General features: G+C 43.8%; 2 protein-coding genes across 2 annotated transcripts in view; both read right to left on the minus strand.

Annotated features, from left to right (window-relative positions):
• Nucleotides 1-32: 32 nt before the first annotated feature.
• LOC311123349 (phospholipase D1-like) lies at nucleotides 33-2,888 on the minus strand. Its single transcript, XM_084197618.1, has 4 exons — nucleotides 2,715-2,888; nucleotides 2,468-2,617; nucleotides 531-614; nucleotides 33-184 (listed from the first exon to the last, which is right to left on the minus strand). Coding segments are annotated over exons 1-4 (354 nt in total). The 5' UTR covers nucleotides 2,834-2,888; the 3' UTR covers nucleotides 33-183.
• Nucleotides 2,889-4,071: 1,183 nt separating this feature from the next.
• The window catches only part of LOC311123347 (phospholipase D1-like), a 10,989-nt gene continuing 2,560 nt past the window's right edge, over nucleotides 4,072-12,500 (minus strand). Inside the window, exons 2-7 of the mRNA XM_084197617.1 lie at nucleotides 7,494-7,706; nucleotides 6,377-6,546; nucleotides 6,155-6,297; nucleotides 5,844-5,952; nucleotides 5,650-5,715; nucleotides 4,072-4,508 (exon numbers count right to left, since the gene is read on the minus strand). Coding sequence (XP_084053743.1) covers nucleotides 4,446-4,508; nucleotides 5,650-5,715; nucleotides 5,844-5,952; nucleotides 6,155-6,297; nucleotides 6,377-6,546; nucleotides 7,494-7,674 — 732 coding nt within the window. The 5' untranslated portion in view covers nucleotides 7,675-7,706 and the 3' untranslated portion in view covers nucleotides 4,072-4,445. The remainder of the gene's footprint in view (nucleotides 4,509-5,649; nucleotides 5,716-5,843; nucleotides 5,953-6,154; nucleotides 6,298-6,376; nucleotides 6,547-7,493; nucleotides 7,707-12,500) is intronic.

A 12,500-nucleotide genomic window follows, 5' to 3' on the forward strand; every position in this document is an offset into this window, starting at 1 on the left:
GCTGTTCAAGCAGTTTGATGAGCGAACTACTTTGCATTGTACAGTGTCTGTTGGACTTCATCAATTTTTAACCAAAATGTTTGACAAGAAGTCGACGTACAGCACATCAGTTACTAGTGTAGTGAGAGGTGAGCCAGGTGAGCAACATGAGTCTTGTAAGGTTCCAGAAACTCCTTAGGCCCCTCTGCCAACAGGTGTTAGAAACAGAATGCAGCTAGCATTACATTACACTGCTACAGATTTATACAAAGTCACTTATCAGGAGTCGACTGTAAGAATACTGTACAGGTTTTTGATCTGGGACTGGTAAACTACACTAGACATAAACAGACTGTATTTACAGTCTGCCTGGGTGATGACATGTAGCTGTGTTATGTTGCTGTGTTTATTCACACATTAACTGCTGACAGCAGTGTCTATTTCCATACACACTCACACACAAACACACACACACACACACACACACACACACACACACACACACACACACACACACATACATACACATAAACACACATACACGCACATACCACCAGTCAGTGATGAAGATCTCTTCTTTAGCCTCTTCCAGAGCATCGGCCACGTCCTCCATGTAGGTCTTCCCATTCACATACCTACACACACATACACACACACACACACACACACACACACACACACACACACACACACACACACACACACACACACACACACACACACACACACACACACACACACACACACACACACACACACACTCATTGGTCAACACCCTCTCCTAGTTCCTCATTTATCATAACAGAACATTTTAGATGCAGATGTCACTTGACAGTTCCAGTCAACCAAACCCACATGATGTTGACAGACAGACAGGCATAGAGAAAAGATCACAGACACACACACTTCACTTTCGATCTAACTACTAAACTTAACATTGACAATACTTACATCTAACTACTAAACTTAACATTGACTAAACTTACATCTAACTACTAAACTTAATATTGACAACATTTTCCATCTAACTACTACACTAAACATTGACAACATTTTCCAACTACTAAACTTAACATTGACTAAATTTACATCTAACTACTAAACTTAACATTGACTAAACTTACATCTAACTACTAAACTTAACATTGACTAAACTTACATCTAACTACTAAACTTTACATGAGTTTTAAAACATTTTTTTGGTTGATTCTAGACCTATCCGCTGCCTTTGATAATGTGAACCATCAGATCCTCCTCTCCACCCTCTCCGAGTTGGGCATCTCCGGCGCGGCTCACTCTTGGATTGCGTCCTACCTGACAGGTCGCTCCTACCGTGGCGAGAATCTGTCTCCGCACCACGTGCTCTCACCAGGGCTCAGTTCTAGCCCCTTCCTATTCTCTCTATACACCAAGTTACTTGGCTCTGTCATATCCTCACATGGTCTCTCCTATCATTGCTACGCAGACGACACAATTAATTTTCTCCTTTTCCCCTTCTGATAACCAGGTGGCGAATCGCATCTCTGCATGTCTGGCAGACATATCAGTGTGGATGTCGGATCACCACCTCAAGCTGAACCTCAGCAAGACGGAGCTGCTCTTCCTCCCGGGGAAGGACTGCCCGCTCCATGATCTTGCCATCACGGTTGACAACTCCATTGTGTCCTCCTCCCAGAGTGCAAAGAACCTTGGCGTGACCCTGGACAACACCCTGTCGTTCTCAGCTAACATCAAAGTGGTGACCCGATCCTGCAGGTTCATGCTCTACAACATTCGCAGAGTACAACCCTACCTCACACAGAAAGCAGCACAGGTCCTAATCCAGGCACTTGTCATCTCCCATCTGGATTACTGCAACTCGCTGTTGGCTGGGCTCCCTGTCTGTGCCATTAAACCCCTACAACTTATCCAGAACGCTGCAGCCCGTCTGGTGTTCAACCTCCCCAAGTTTTCTCATGTCACCCCGCTCCTCCGCACACTCCACTGGCTTCCAGTTGAGGCTCGCATCTACTACAAGACCATGGTGCTTGCCTACGGAGCTGTGAGGGGAACGGCACCTCCTTACCTTCAGGCTCTGATCAGACCCTACACCCAAACGAGGGCACTACGTTCATCCACCTCTGGCCTGCTAGCTCCCCTACCTCTACGGAAGCACAGTTCCCGCTCAGCCCAGTCAAAGCTATTCGCTGCTCTGGCACCCCAATGGTGGAACAAGCTCCCCCACGACGCCAGAACAGCAGAGTCACTGACCACCTTCCGGAGACACTTGAAACCCTACCTCTTTAAGGAATACCTGGAATAGTATAAAGTAATCCTTCTTCCCCCCCCCCGCCCCCCCAAAAAATAAAAAAAATAAAAAAATAAAAGTGGTTGTCCCACTGGCTATCATAAGTTGAATGCACCAATTTGTAAGTCGCTCTGGATACGAGCGTCTGCTAAATGATGTAAATGTAAATGTAAATTGTTGTTTCCCAGTTTCCATAGTTACCATTTGGCAGGGATGTTCTGCTCCTCCTGAGCGAAGGAACCAAATCGATGGTCTCGTAGAAACGCCCTCCCGTGTTTACGGACAAAGTCTTCTATCGCCTGGCCCCACCACCGAGCATGTCTGTAGCTGTTCAACTTCAGTACAAGGCACCTACACGCACGCACGAACACGCACACACAAACACAATTACCTCCTTCATCTCCTGGCCCCACCTCCTAGCATGTCTGTACACACACACATACCACACCTGGAGAGGCTGTCGATGCGTACTCCATGTTTGGTCTCTGTGTCTTTGGAGTCCATTTTGATGCTGAACTCTTTGTCCAACAGGAGAACAAAGGAAACAGCTCCTGAGTCTGGCTTCATGTAGAAGAGGAACGAATCCTTCACCACCAACCAGCTACACACACATACACACACACACACACACATACACACAGGGAGAGATACATCAGTGTGTGTGCATGCATGTTTGTGTTTGCATTGTGTGTCTCTATTAGCTTGGCACATCTAGCCACTTGGTTGGATGGGTTCCGCTGGTGTACAGCAATCATTAAGTCATACCACAGATTCTCAATTGGATTGAGGTCTGGGCTTTGACTAGGCCATTCCAAGACATTTAAATGTTTCCCCTTAAACCACTCGAGTGTTGCTTTAGCAGTATGCTTAGGGTCATTGTCCTGCTGGAAGGTGAACCTCCGTCCCAGTCTCAAATTTCTAGAAGACTGAAACAGGTTTCCCTCAAGAATTTCCCTGTATTTAGCGGCATCCATCATTTCTTCAATTCTGACCAGTTTCCCAGTCCCTGTTGATAAAAAAACATCCCCACAGCATGATGAGTCTCCCGAGTGGCGCAGTGGTCTAAGGCACTGCATCGCAGTGCTAGCTGTGCCACTAGAGATCCTGGTTTGAATCCAGGCTCTGCTGTAGCCGGCCGCAACCGGGAGACCAATGGGGCGGCGCACAATTTGCCCAGGGGAGGGAATGGCTGGCAGAGAGGTAGCTCAGTTGGTAGAGCATAGCGTTTGCAACGCCAGGGTTGTGGGTTTGATTCCCACGGGGGGCCAGTATGAAAATAAAAATGTATGCACTAACTGTAAGTCGCTCTGGATAAGAGCGTCTGCTAAATGATGTAAATGTAAAAATGTAATGATGCTGCCACCACCATGCTTCACTGTGGGGATGGTGTTCTCGGGGTGATGAGAGGTGTTGGGTTTGCGCCAGACATAGCGTTTTCCTTGATGGCCAAAAAGCTCAATTTTAGTCTCATCTGACCAGAGTACATTCTTCCATATGTTTGGGGAGTCTCCCACATGCCTTTTGGCGAACACCAAATGTGTTTGCTTATTTTTGTCTTTAAACAATGGCTTTTTTCTGGCCACTCTTCCGTAAAGCCCAGCTCTGTGGAGTGTACGGCTTAAAGTGGTCCTATGGACAGATACTCCAATCTCCGCTGTGAAGCTTTGCAGCTCCTTCAGGGTTATCTTTGATCTCTTTGTTGCCTCTCTGATTAATGCCCTCCTTGCCTGGTCCGTGAGTTTTGGTGGGCGGCCCTCTCTTGGCAGGTTTGTTGTGGTGCCATATTCTTTCAATTTTTTTATAATGGATTTAATGGTGCTCCGTGGGATGTTCAAAGTTTCGGGTATTTTTTTATAACCCAACCCTGATCTGTACATCTCCACAACTTTGTCCCTGACCTGTTTGGAGAGCTCCTTGGTCTTCATGGTGCCGCTTGCTTGGTGGTGCCCCTTGCTTAGTGGTGTTGCAGACTCTGGGGCCTTTAAGATCAGGTGTATATATACTGAGATCATGTGACAGATCATGTGACACTTAGATTGCACATAGGTGGACATTATTTAACTAATTATGTGACTTCTGAAGGTAATTGGTTGCACCAGATCTTATTTAGGGACTTCATATCAAAGGGGGTGACTACATATGCACGCACCACTTTTCCGTTATTTATTTATGATGTTCCTCACAGTCCTTTAGGTCCCAGGTCATGGATGAAGGACATCTGGCTGACGTCTATGAACTCCATCTGAGAGAGAGAAACACTATTAATGGGTATTAGATAAAGAGAGAAGCAGTAGTCGTAGTAGTTCCAGTTCCGGTCGCCTATAGTATAGTCTAGTCTAGTTTAGTAGTACCATAGAGATCCTATTATATTACTAGAGGGGCTATGTCATAAACCCTCAAAGTTCCATAATGGGGCCTAAATGGCAGCCATCTTGTTCAGGGAGAAACCCCCAAAAAATGGCAGCCATCTTGTTCAGGGAGAAATCCAAAACCAGTTTAACTGGAATGAATGTCAGTAGAGGCATAGGTGATGCATTCCCTGCTTTTACTTATGCAGGAAAATAAAAGTAAGTCATGTGATATATCAGAAATTATAAACTGGGTGGTTCGAGCCCTGAATGCTGATTGGCTGAAAGCTGTGGTATATCAGACCGTATACCATGGGTATGACAAAATAGCTCTAATTACGTTGGTAACCAGTTTATAATAGCAATAAGTCACCTCGGGGGTTTGTGATATATGGCCAATATACCACGGCTAAGGGCTGTGTCATAGCACTCCGCGTTGCGTCGTATGTACATAAGAACAGCCCTTAGCCGTGGTATATTGGCCATATACCACACCCCCTCGGGCCATATTGTAATGGAATTATAGTCAACCTAAAATATTGTAATATAATTATAAATACAGTTTATACAGGTTATATACACATTTTCTGTATAAATAGCCTCTAAATATATGTAAACAGACCATACATGTCTCAGATTTAGTTTTCTTGGAAAGCTGAGAGTGCTATTATATGATACAATATCAGTACTTGTTGCATTTACAACTTGTCTAAGTCCTATCATCAACTGATTTGAGCCAGTGTATGGCTGTGGATTGACTGCATTGTTTGAATGGAATGTTGGCATATTGGTAGTTAATTTGAAAAATTAATGGAATCATTCCTCTAAAACTGTCTGGCTAGCTAACACATACAGTGCAGATAAATTCTTCAAATTCGTTATTTGACACAATATATTATCACAGCACTGGCAAAACATGGTTGACCAACTCCCTGACCACCCATACGTAAAAATGTATGCACGCATGACTGTAAGTCGCTTTGGATAAAAGCGTCTGCTAAATGGCATATTATATTATTATATTATAGCACTCACAGTGTGGTAGTATTTCCTGTATATGGCCATCCTTAGCAGCTTGTTCAGATAATCTTCCAGTTGTTTCTGTACAGGGAACAGAATACATCCAGTATTACTACAGTATAGATGTACTATACAGTACAATGTTTATGCATATATATACTGTATTCTTCTATAAAGTTAATATGACAAACACACTCGAACACACCTACCCTCCTGCTGTAGACCTGTTCGTCTTGTGCCAACTCATCTCTGCAACGCGGCAGCTCAGGCATCTGTCTGGCTTCACTCTTCTTCATTGTCCTCCTCCTCGTTGTGTGGCTGAGAGCGAGAGAAAGAGAGAGAGAGGTGAAGTGGTCAAGTAAAAGACGGTAGGGTCACTCTCTGGTATTGGGGATAAATAAAATGTACATATCTACTGCACCATGGAAAATCCAAATATTTATATGATCAAAATTCTTAGTATATAATTGAGTATTTGATCACTTTACAATTTGATGTGTGTGTCTGTGTGTGAGTGTACCTTCGGGAGGGTAGTGGTACCCTTATGAACATCTTGTATCGGACCAGTTCTCTGTGGAGTTCCATGAAGTGTTTCTCCTTTCTCTTGACCACCCAGCTGAACTCTCCATGTCTCAGCTCAATCTTAAACACCACAGGCTGACTCTACACAGACAGAGATAGAGTGTGAGTGTGTGTGTATGTGTGTGTGTGTGTGAGCGTGTATGTGTGTGTGTGTGTGTACCTTGTTGACGCTCCTCTGTGCCGTGATGTTGAACCTGTCCTGAGCTGTATTGAACCTCTCCACCTCCAGTATCTTAGCAGTGATGGGAACAGTAGGGAGATAGACTCTGGCTTCAGACTCCTTAAAACCCACTGTGTGATACACAGCACTGAACCCTATATGACTGTCCCCTGGAGAGGTAGAGAAAAAGCCAATACATCTCTCATCATATCATTCATATCAAGAGCTCTCACATTCACGCACACACACACGCACACGCACACCCACACGCACACGCACACGCACACACACACACACACACACACACTCACACTCACACTCACACTCACACTCACATTCCCACAAACACACACACACACACACACACACACACACACACACTGTCTTGTACAGCTAACCTTGTTGGGACACACAATTCAGTCCCATTCAAAATCCTATTTTCCCTTACCCTAACCCTAACCCTAAACCTAACCCTAACCCATACTCTTGCCCTTACCCTAATGTCACGCCCTGACTCTGGGGACTTGTATTTGTTGAGTCAGGGTGTGTATTTTCTGTGTTGTGTTTGGCTATGTTCATTTTCTATGTGTAGTATCTAGATCGTGTAGATCTATGTTGGCCGGTGTGGTTCCCAATCAGAGGCAGCTGTAGCTCGTTGTCTCTGATTGGGGACCATACTTAGGTAGCCTATTGGCACTAGTGGGTTGTGGGATCTTGTTCCGTGTGAGGTATGTTTTGTGTTTCATTTGTTGTTTTGTCGTGTTGTTTATTAAGTTTAAATAAACATGTACGCATTTAACGCTGCGCCTTGGTCCGTCTCGTTTATGACCGAGCGTGACACCTAACCTTAACCCTAACCCTAAACCTAACCCTAGCTCCTAACCCTATCCCTAAAACGTAATTCTAACCCTAACCCTAACCCTAACCTTAACACTAAACCCCCTAGAAATAGCATTTGACCTCGTGGGGACTAACAAAATGTCCCCAGTTGGTCAAATCTTTGTTTGTTTACTATTTGACTTCTGGTCCCCACAAGAATAGTTAAACACGTCCACACACACACACACACACACACACACACACACACACACACACACACACACACACACACACACACCTATTGTGTTAGGGTCATTGTCAGTCTCCTCTCCATCTCCCATGTCCAACTCTCTGGTGTCCAAACTCTCAACTACGCCCGACATCTTCCTGCTGATGTCACTGGGTTCCACAGTGATGTCAGAGGGGTCAGAGGTCATCAGGGTAAGGCTGCTGGTGGTGGGGGGGTCTTTACCCAGCATGCCTAGCTCTCAACCCTCAGAACAGGGCACACCTGGATGAGGAGAGGAGGAGAAGAGAGTCCTTTAACCGTTGAATAGTCATAACGTTGTCTGCTTTGTAGAGAAGTTGTTTCTGTCTAAGAGAAAGAGACAGGTGTATGTTGCTCTGCATGTCTTATCACTCTCTATTACAGTACAGATCATCCCTGCAGCAGTGTGTGTGGGTGTGTGGACGTGTACGTGCTTGCCTGCGTGTGAACTTGAATTTGAGGGGAAGGATGTCAGGGATGTGTGTCTCCACACACACACACACGACTCCCACACACACACACAGCCCAGAATATAACCAAAGGTTTCCCACTAACAGTAGAGGGCCATTGGTTAGAGATGCTGCTACGTCATTGGCTGACTGGCCGGCCCTGCAGAGAGCTACAGGAAGTCAGTGGAACTGTCTTCCAAAATAGTATAGTATAGTATGTGTGTGTGTGTGTGTGTGTGTGTATAGTGGGTAGGACAGGAACCAGTACTATCATTAATGTCTTACTGGAAACTATAATGCCAGTCATTAGAGCTCTGCTTGTACCCTACAGTAAGACTCCCATCACACAGAGTAGACTTAGTCTCACTGCCAGAGCCAGAGAGAAATAATCATCTTAACAGGCACTGGGCCTTTCCAAACACACCACATTAAAGACAGAACCCAAGTATGCGTGTGTGTCGTTAGTGCAACGCCAAGCCAGACAGACAGACAGACAGGCGGGGCTCCATGGCAACAAGAGTGATGTGATGTCATCTCTGGTCAGAAGTCTAGAAAGTTATCTGAGGCAAGTCAAGGCAGGCGTGCACACACACTAACACACACACATTTGACTGTAAAACGCAGTTGGCTTATGACAGTGTCTGGCTCTTAGTGTGTGGAAGCATGTTGAGTCTTGTTTTGTGTGTGTGTTGCGATGTCATGATGACGTCTGTGTGTGTCTGTGAGTTCTGACTGGCCTCAGAAAACCTTCAGATAATCTTCTAGACTAATGTGTTGTATTTGGTGAGTTTTTGTCCTATGTGTATTTGTATTTATTAGGGATCCCCATTAGTTCCTGCCAGGGCAGCAGCTACTCTTCCTGGGGTCCAAACACATTAAGGCACTTACATCACACATAAAACAAAATATAAAACAGTACATTATTTAACATTTTTACACCACTATATATCTACAATACAAAATAAACAGATCATTAGCGTAGTAAGCACGTTCAGAATGATAACAGACACTGTGTGTGAAGCTGTGTGTGTGTGATTTATGTCAGTGTGGTATCTCCCACCCCAGTGTCTAGGGAGAGAGACAGAGAGAGTGGGCATAATAGAGAAGAAGAGAGAGAGAGATATTGAGAGAGAGAGAGAGAGAGAGAGAGAGAGAGAGAGAGAGAGCGGGCATGACAGAGAGAGGGAGAGAGAGAGAGAGGACGGGAGAGAGGGAGGACGAGAGAGAGAAAGAGAGGGAGGGAGGAAGAGAGAGAGGGAGGGAGGAAGAGAGAGGGATGACAGATGGATTGTTGCTTTTATCTCGCTTCTCTGTTCTGATGGAACATTGTCTACTTCCTGTTTCCTGTCCAGGGATGTCATGATGATGGATTTTGGCCAATAGGAGAGAAACTATAAATACCAGCTACTGTATGGTGCCAATCATTCTTCTTCCTTATATTTCTATTATTATTTTTAAAGTCACATCCACATCCAACAATTTTCCCAGGGACCGGATACTAACATGTCTTGGGATCTGAATGGATAACACTAAGTTATCATCAGGACAGTTAACATCCCATTGACCTATGGTATCTACACATGCACACAGACACACACACACACACACACACACACACGCACGCACACACCATAAAGATAAGTGAGAAGAGATTTGTCGACACAACATGTCATTTACAGTCAATGTGGTGCCAACCTCCGCCTAGCACAGATGACAGAGAGAAACAGAGTGAGAAAGTGGTCTGTGACACCTCTGTCTCTGCCCACACTAAAGCTGTTTATTATCTATTCATTTAAACACTAGAGAAAGAGAGGGAGAGAGAGATAGAGAGAAAGAAAGAGAGGGAGGGAGGGAGAGAGGGAGAGAGAGAGAGAGAGAGAGAGAGAGAGAGAGAGAGAGAGAGAGAGAGAGAGAGAGAGAGAGAGAGAGAGAGAGAGAGAGAGAGAGAGAGAGAGAGAGAGAGAGCAATATGATATCGCTATCAGTTACCATGTGGAACATTCAGGGCCTAAACTCATCAACCTTTGGACTGAAGAGTTTAGCACTGAAGTTCAAAATAAATCTTAAAGATGTTGACGTCATCATTCTGCAGGAGACATGGTGTAAGGCAGATATTGTCACTCACTGTCCCACAGGCTACAGAGAGGTAATTGTGCAGTCACAGAAACATAGCTCTGTCAATAGAGGCAGAGACTCTGGAGGATTGATCATTTGGTACAAATCCGAACTACAAACTCTAATTGAAAAAATAACTTGTGCTGACAGAAAAATATGTGTTCCTTTGCACAATATATATCCCCCCCTCAGAATCCCCATATTACTCTGAGGAGATATTCCCCAGCCGTGAGGAAGAGACGTGCCATTTACAGGCCCAGGAAATTTGCTCATCTGTGGGGACACAAATGTGCGCACAGGAACACTACCTGATCTAACGACCACATGAGGAGACAGCTTTATTACAGGCCATACTGTTTCTAACTGTCTTAATCTCCCCCATAGAAACAACAGTGACAGCACCATCAACAAAAACGGAAGGGATCTGTTGCAGCTCTGTCGAAGCCTGGGTTTGTACTTTGTCAATGGTAGGTTACCGGGGGACTCTGGGGAGATTCACCTATTGCTCACCTCTTGGCCACAGCACAGTAGACTATATGATTACAGACATTGACCCTTTCTCTCTCAGCTCATTCACCGTCAAGCCACTAACACCTCTTTCTGATCACAGCCAAAATAACAGACATGGAAACAACCACACATTCACAGCCCAGTAAGCTGTACAACATCAGAAATTCATACAGATGGGCCCAAAACAGCACAGAAGAACACCAGAAAGCAACAAGTAACCAAAATATCCAAACACTCATTTCACTCACAGTAAAGAAGGCATCAATCTAGCAGTAAAAAACATCAACTATATATTCAGGCAAACAGCAAAAGAAGCACAACTGAAATGTATAAAAAACAAAAAATACCACAGACAAATGGTTTGATGCAGATTGTAAAATTAGGAAAGAACTTAGAACACACTCAAACCAAAAGCACAGAGACCCAAATAATGGTGAATTACGCCTTCATTACTGTGAGACATTAAAACTCTATAAACGTACACTCAAAACCAAAAAAGCACAGTACAACAGCAAGCAGCTGACACTAATTGAGGAGTCCATAAACACAAACAACTTCTGGCAAAATTGGAAAAAACTAAAAGAATCTAAACAAGAGGAATTAGCGATACAAAATGGTGACATATGGACAACCCTTTTTAAAACACTCTACAACACCATTCAAATTGACACAAACGCAGAACAATGCCAAATTCATGAGAAGTTGAATGGATTAGAAAAAGCTATAAAGGACAATCAAAATCCATTGGACTCCCCAATTACTGACCAGGAGTTCTATAAGAAACTTCAGGCCCTAAAATTTCAAAAAGCATGCAGACCTGATGGCATCCTAAATGAGATGCTCAAATTCACTAGTGCAAAATGTCAATTGGCTATATTAAAACTGTTTAATTTGATCCTGAGTGTAGGTTATTTCCCTGACATCTGGAATCAAGGACTCATAACCCCAATCTTTAAGAATGGAGACAATTTTGACCCTAACAATTACAGAGGCATTTGTGTGAACAGTAACCTGAGGAAGGTTTTCTGTAGTATTATAAATGTAAGAGTTCTAAACTTCCTTAATAAGCACAGTGTCTTGATTAAAAGCCAAATTGGATTTATACCAAAACATCGCCCGACCGATCATATTTACACCTTACACACCCTGATAGATAAACATGTCCACCAAAATCTCCACAATTCAGAGGTTAAATGCCTGCTCTTCGCAGATGACCTATGCCTGCTTTCACCCACAGCACATGGCCTACAGCAGAGCCTGGACCTGCTAGAGCAGTACTGCCAGACCTGGGCCCTGGCAGTAAACCCCCAGAAAACTAAAATAATGATTTTCCAGAGAAGATCCAGATCTCAGGGAATTAGACCAAAGTTCTCAATTGGTACAAAATATATAGAGTACTGCACACACTACAATTACTTAGGTTTAAAAATAAGCTCAACTGGACACCTTAATGTTGCAGTGAATGAACTGAGAGAGAAAGCAAGCAGGGCATTCTACGCCATTAAAAAACAAATTAAAATGGAAATACCTATTAAAATTAGTAGTATAGTAAATATTTATTTATTTAAACAATGCATGCAGGGCAGAATTAGGCCAATATCCACTAATAATAAAAACTCAAAAAATAGCAATTAAGTTCTGGAAAAAATCTAAAATACAGTGACCCTCTCATATCATTACAAAGCACTTCAATGCCAAGAGCTGAGCAAAGAAAATAGTCCCTATCCAGCTGGTCCTGGGGCTGAGTTCACAAACCTGTTCTACTAACACACTGAAGCCTCAGGACCAGAACATCCAATCAATCAGAATAAACCAAATTACAACACAGTCAAAACAAAACTACATTGCTTATTGGGAAACACAAGCACAAAGTAAAATGCAGTGCTATCTGGGCCCTAAATCGACAGTACACCGTGGCTAACTATTTGACCATGGTTACTGATCAAAACCTTAGAAAAACCTT

This window comes from Coregonus lavaretus (assembly GCF_964263955.1).
Source record: "Coregonus lavaretus genome assembly, contig: HAP1_SCAFFOLD_5944, whole genome shotgun sequence".
NCBI lineage: Eukaryota > Metazoa > Chordata > Actinopteri > Salmoniformes > Salmonidae > Coregonus > Coregonus lavaretus.

What these genes read in the sequence shown, in the direction of transcription:
- LOC311123349 (XM_084197618.1), bottom strand. Translation starts at nt 2,833, where the DNA reads ATGAAGCCAGACTCAGGAGCTGTTTCCTTTGTTCTCCTGTTGGACAAA. An exon ending in CGCATCGACAGCCTCTCCAG is followed by an intron (nt 2,618 to 2,714) that starts GTGTGGTATGTG and finishes GCGTGCGTGTAG; the next exon opens with GTGCCTTGTACTGAAGTTGA. An exon ending in CAGAACATCCCTGCCAAATG is followed by an intron (nt 615 to 2,467) that starts GTAACTATGGAA and finishes ATGTGTGTGTAG; the next exon opens with GTATGTGAATGGGAAGACCT.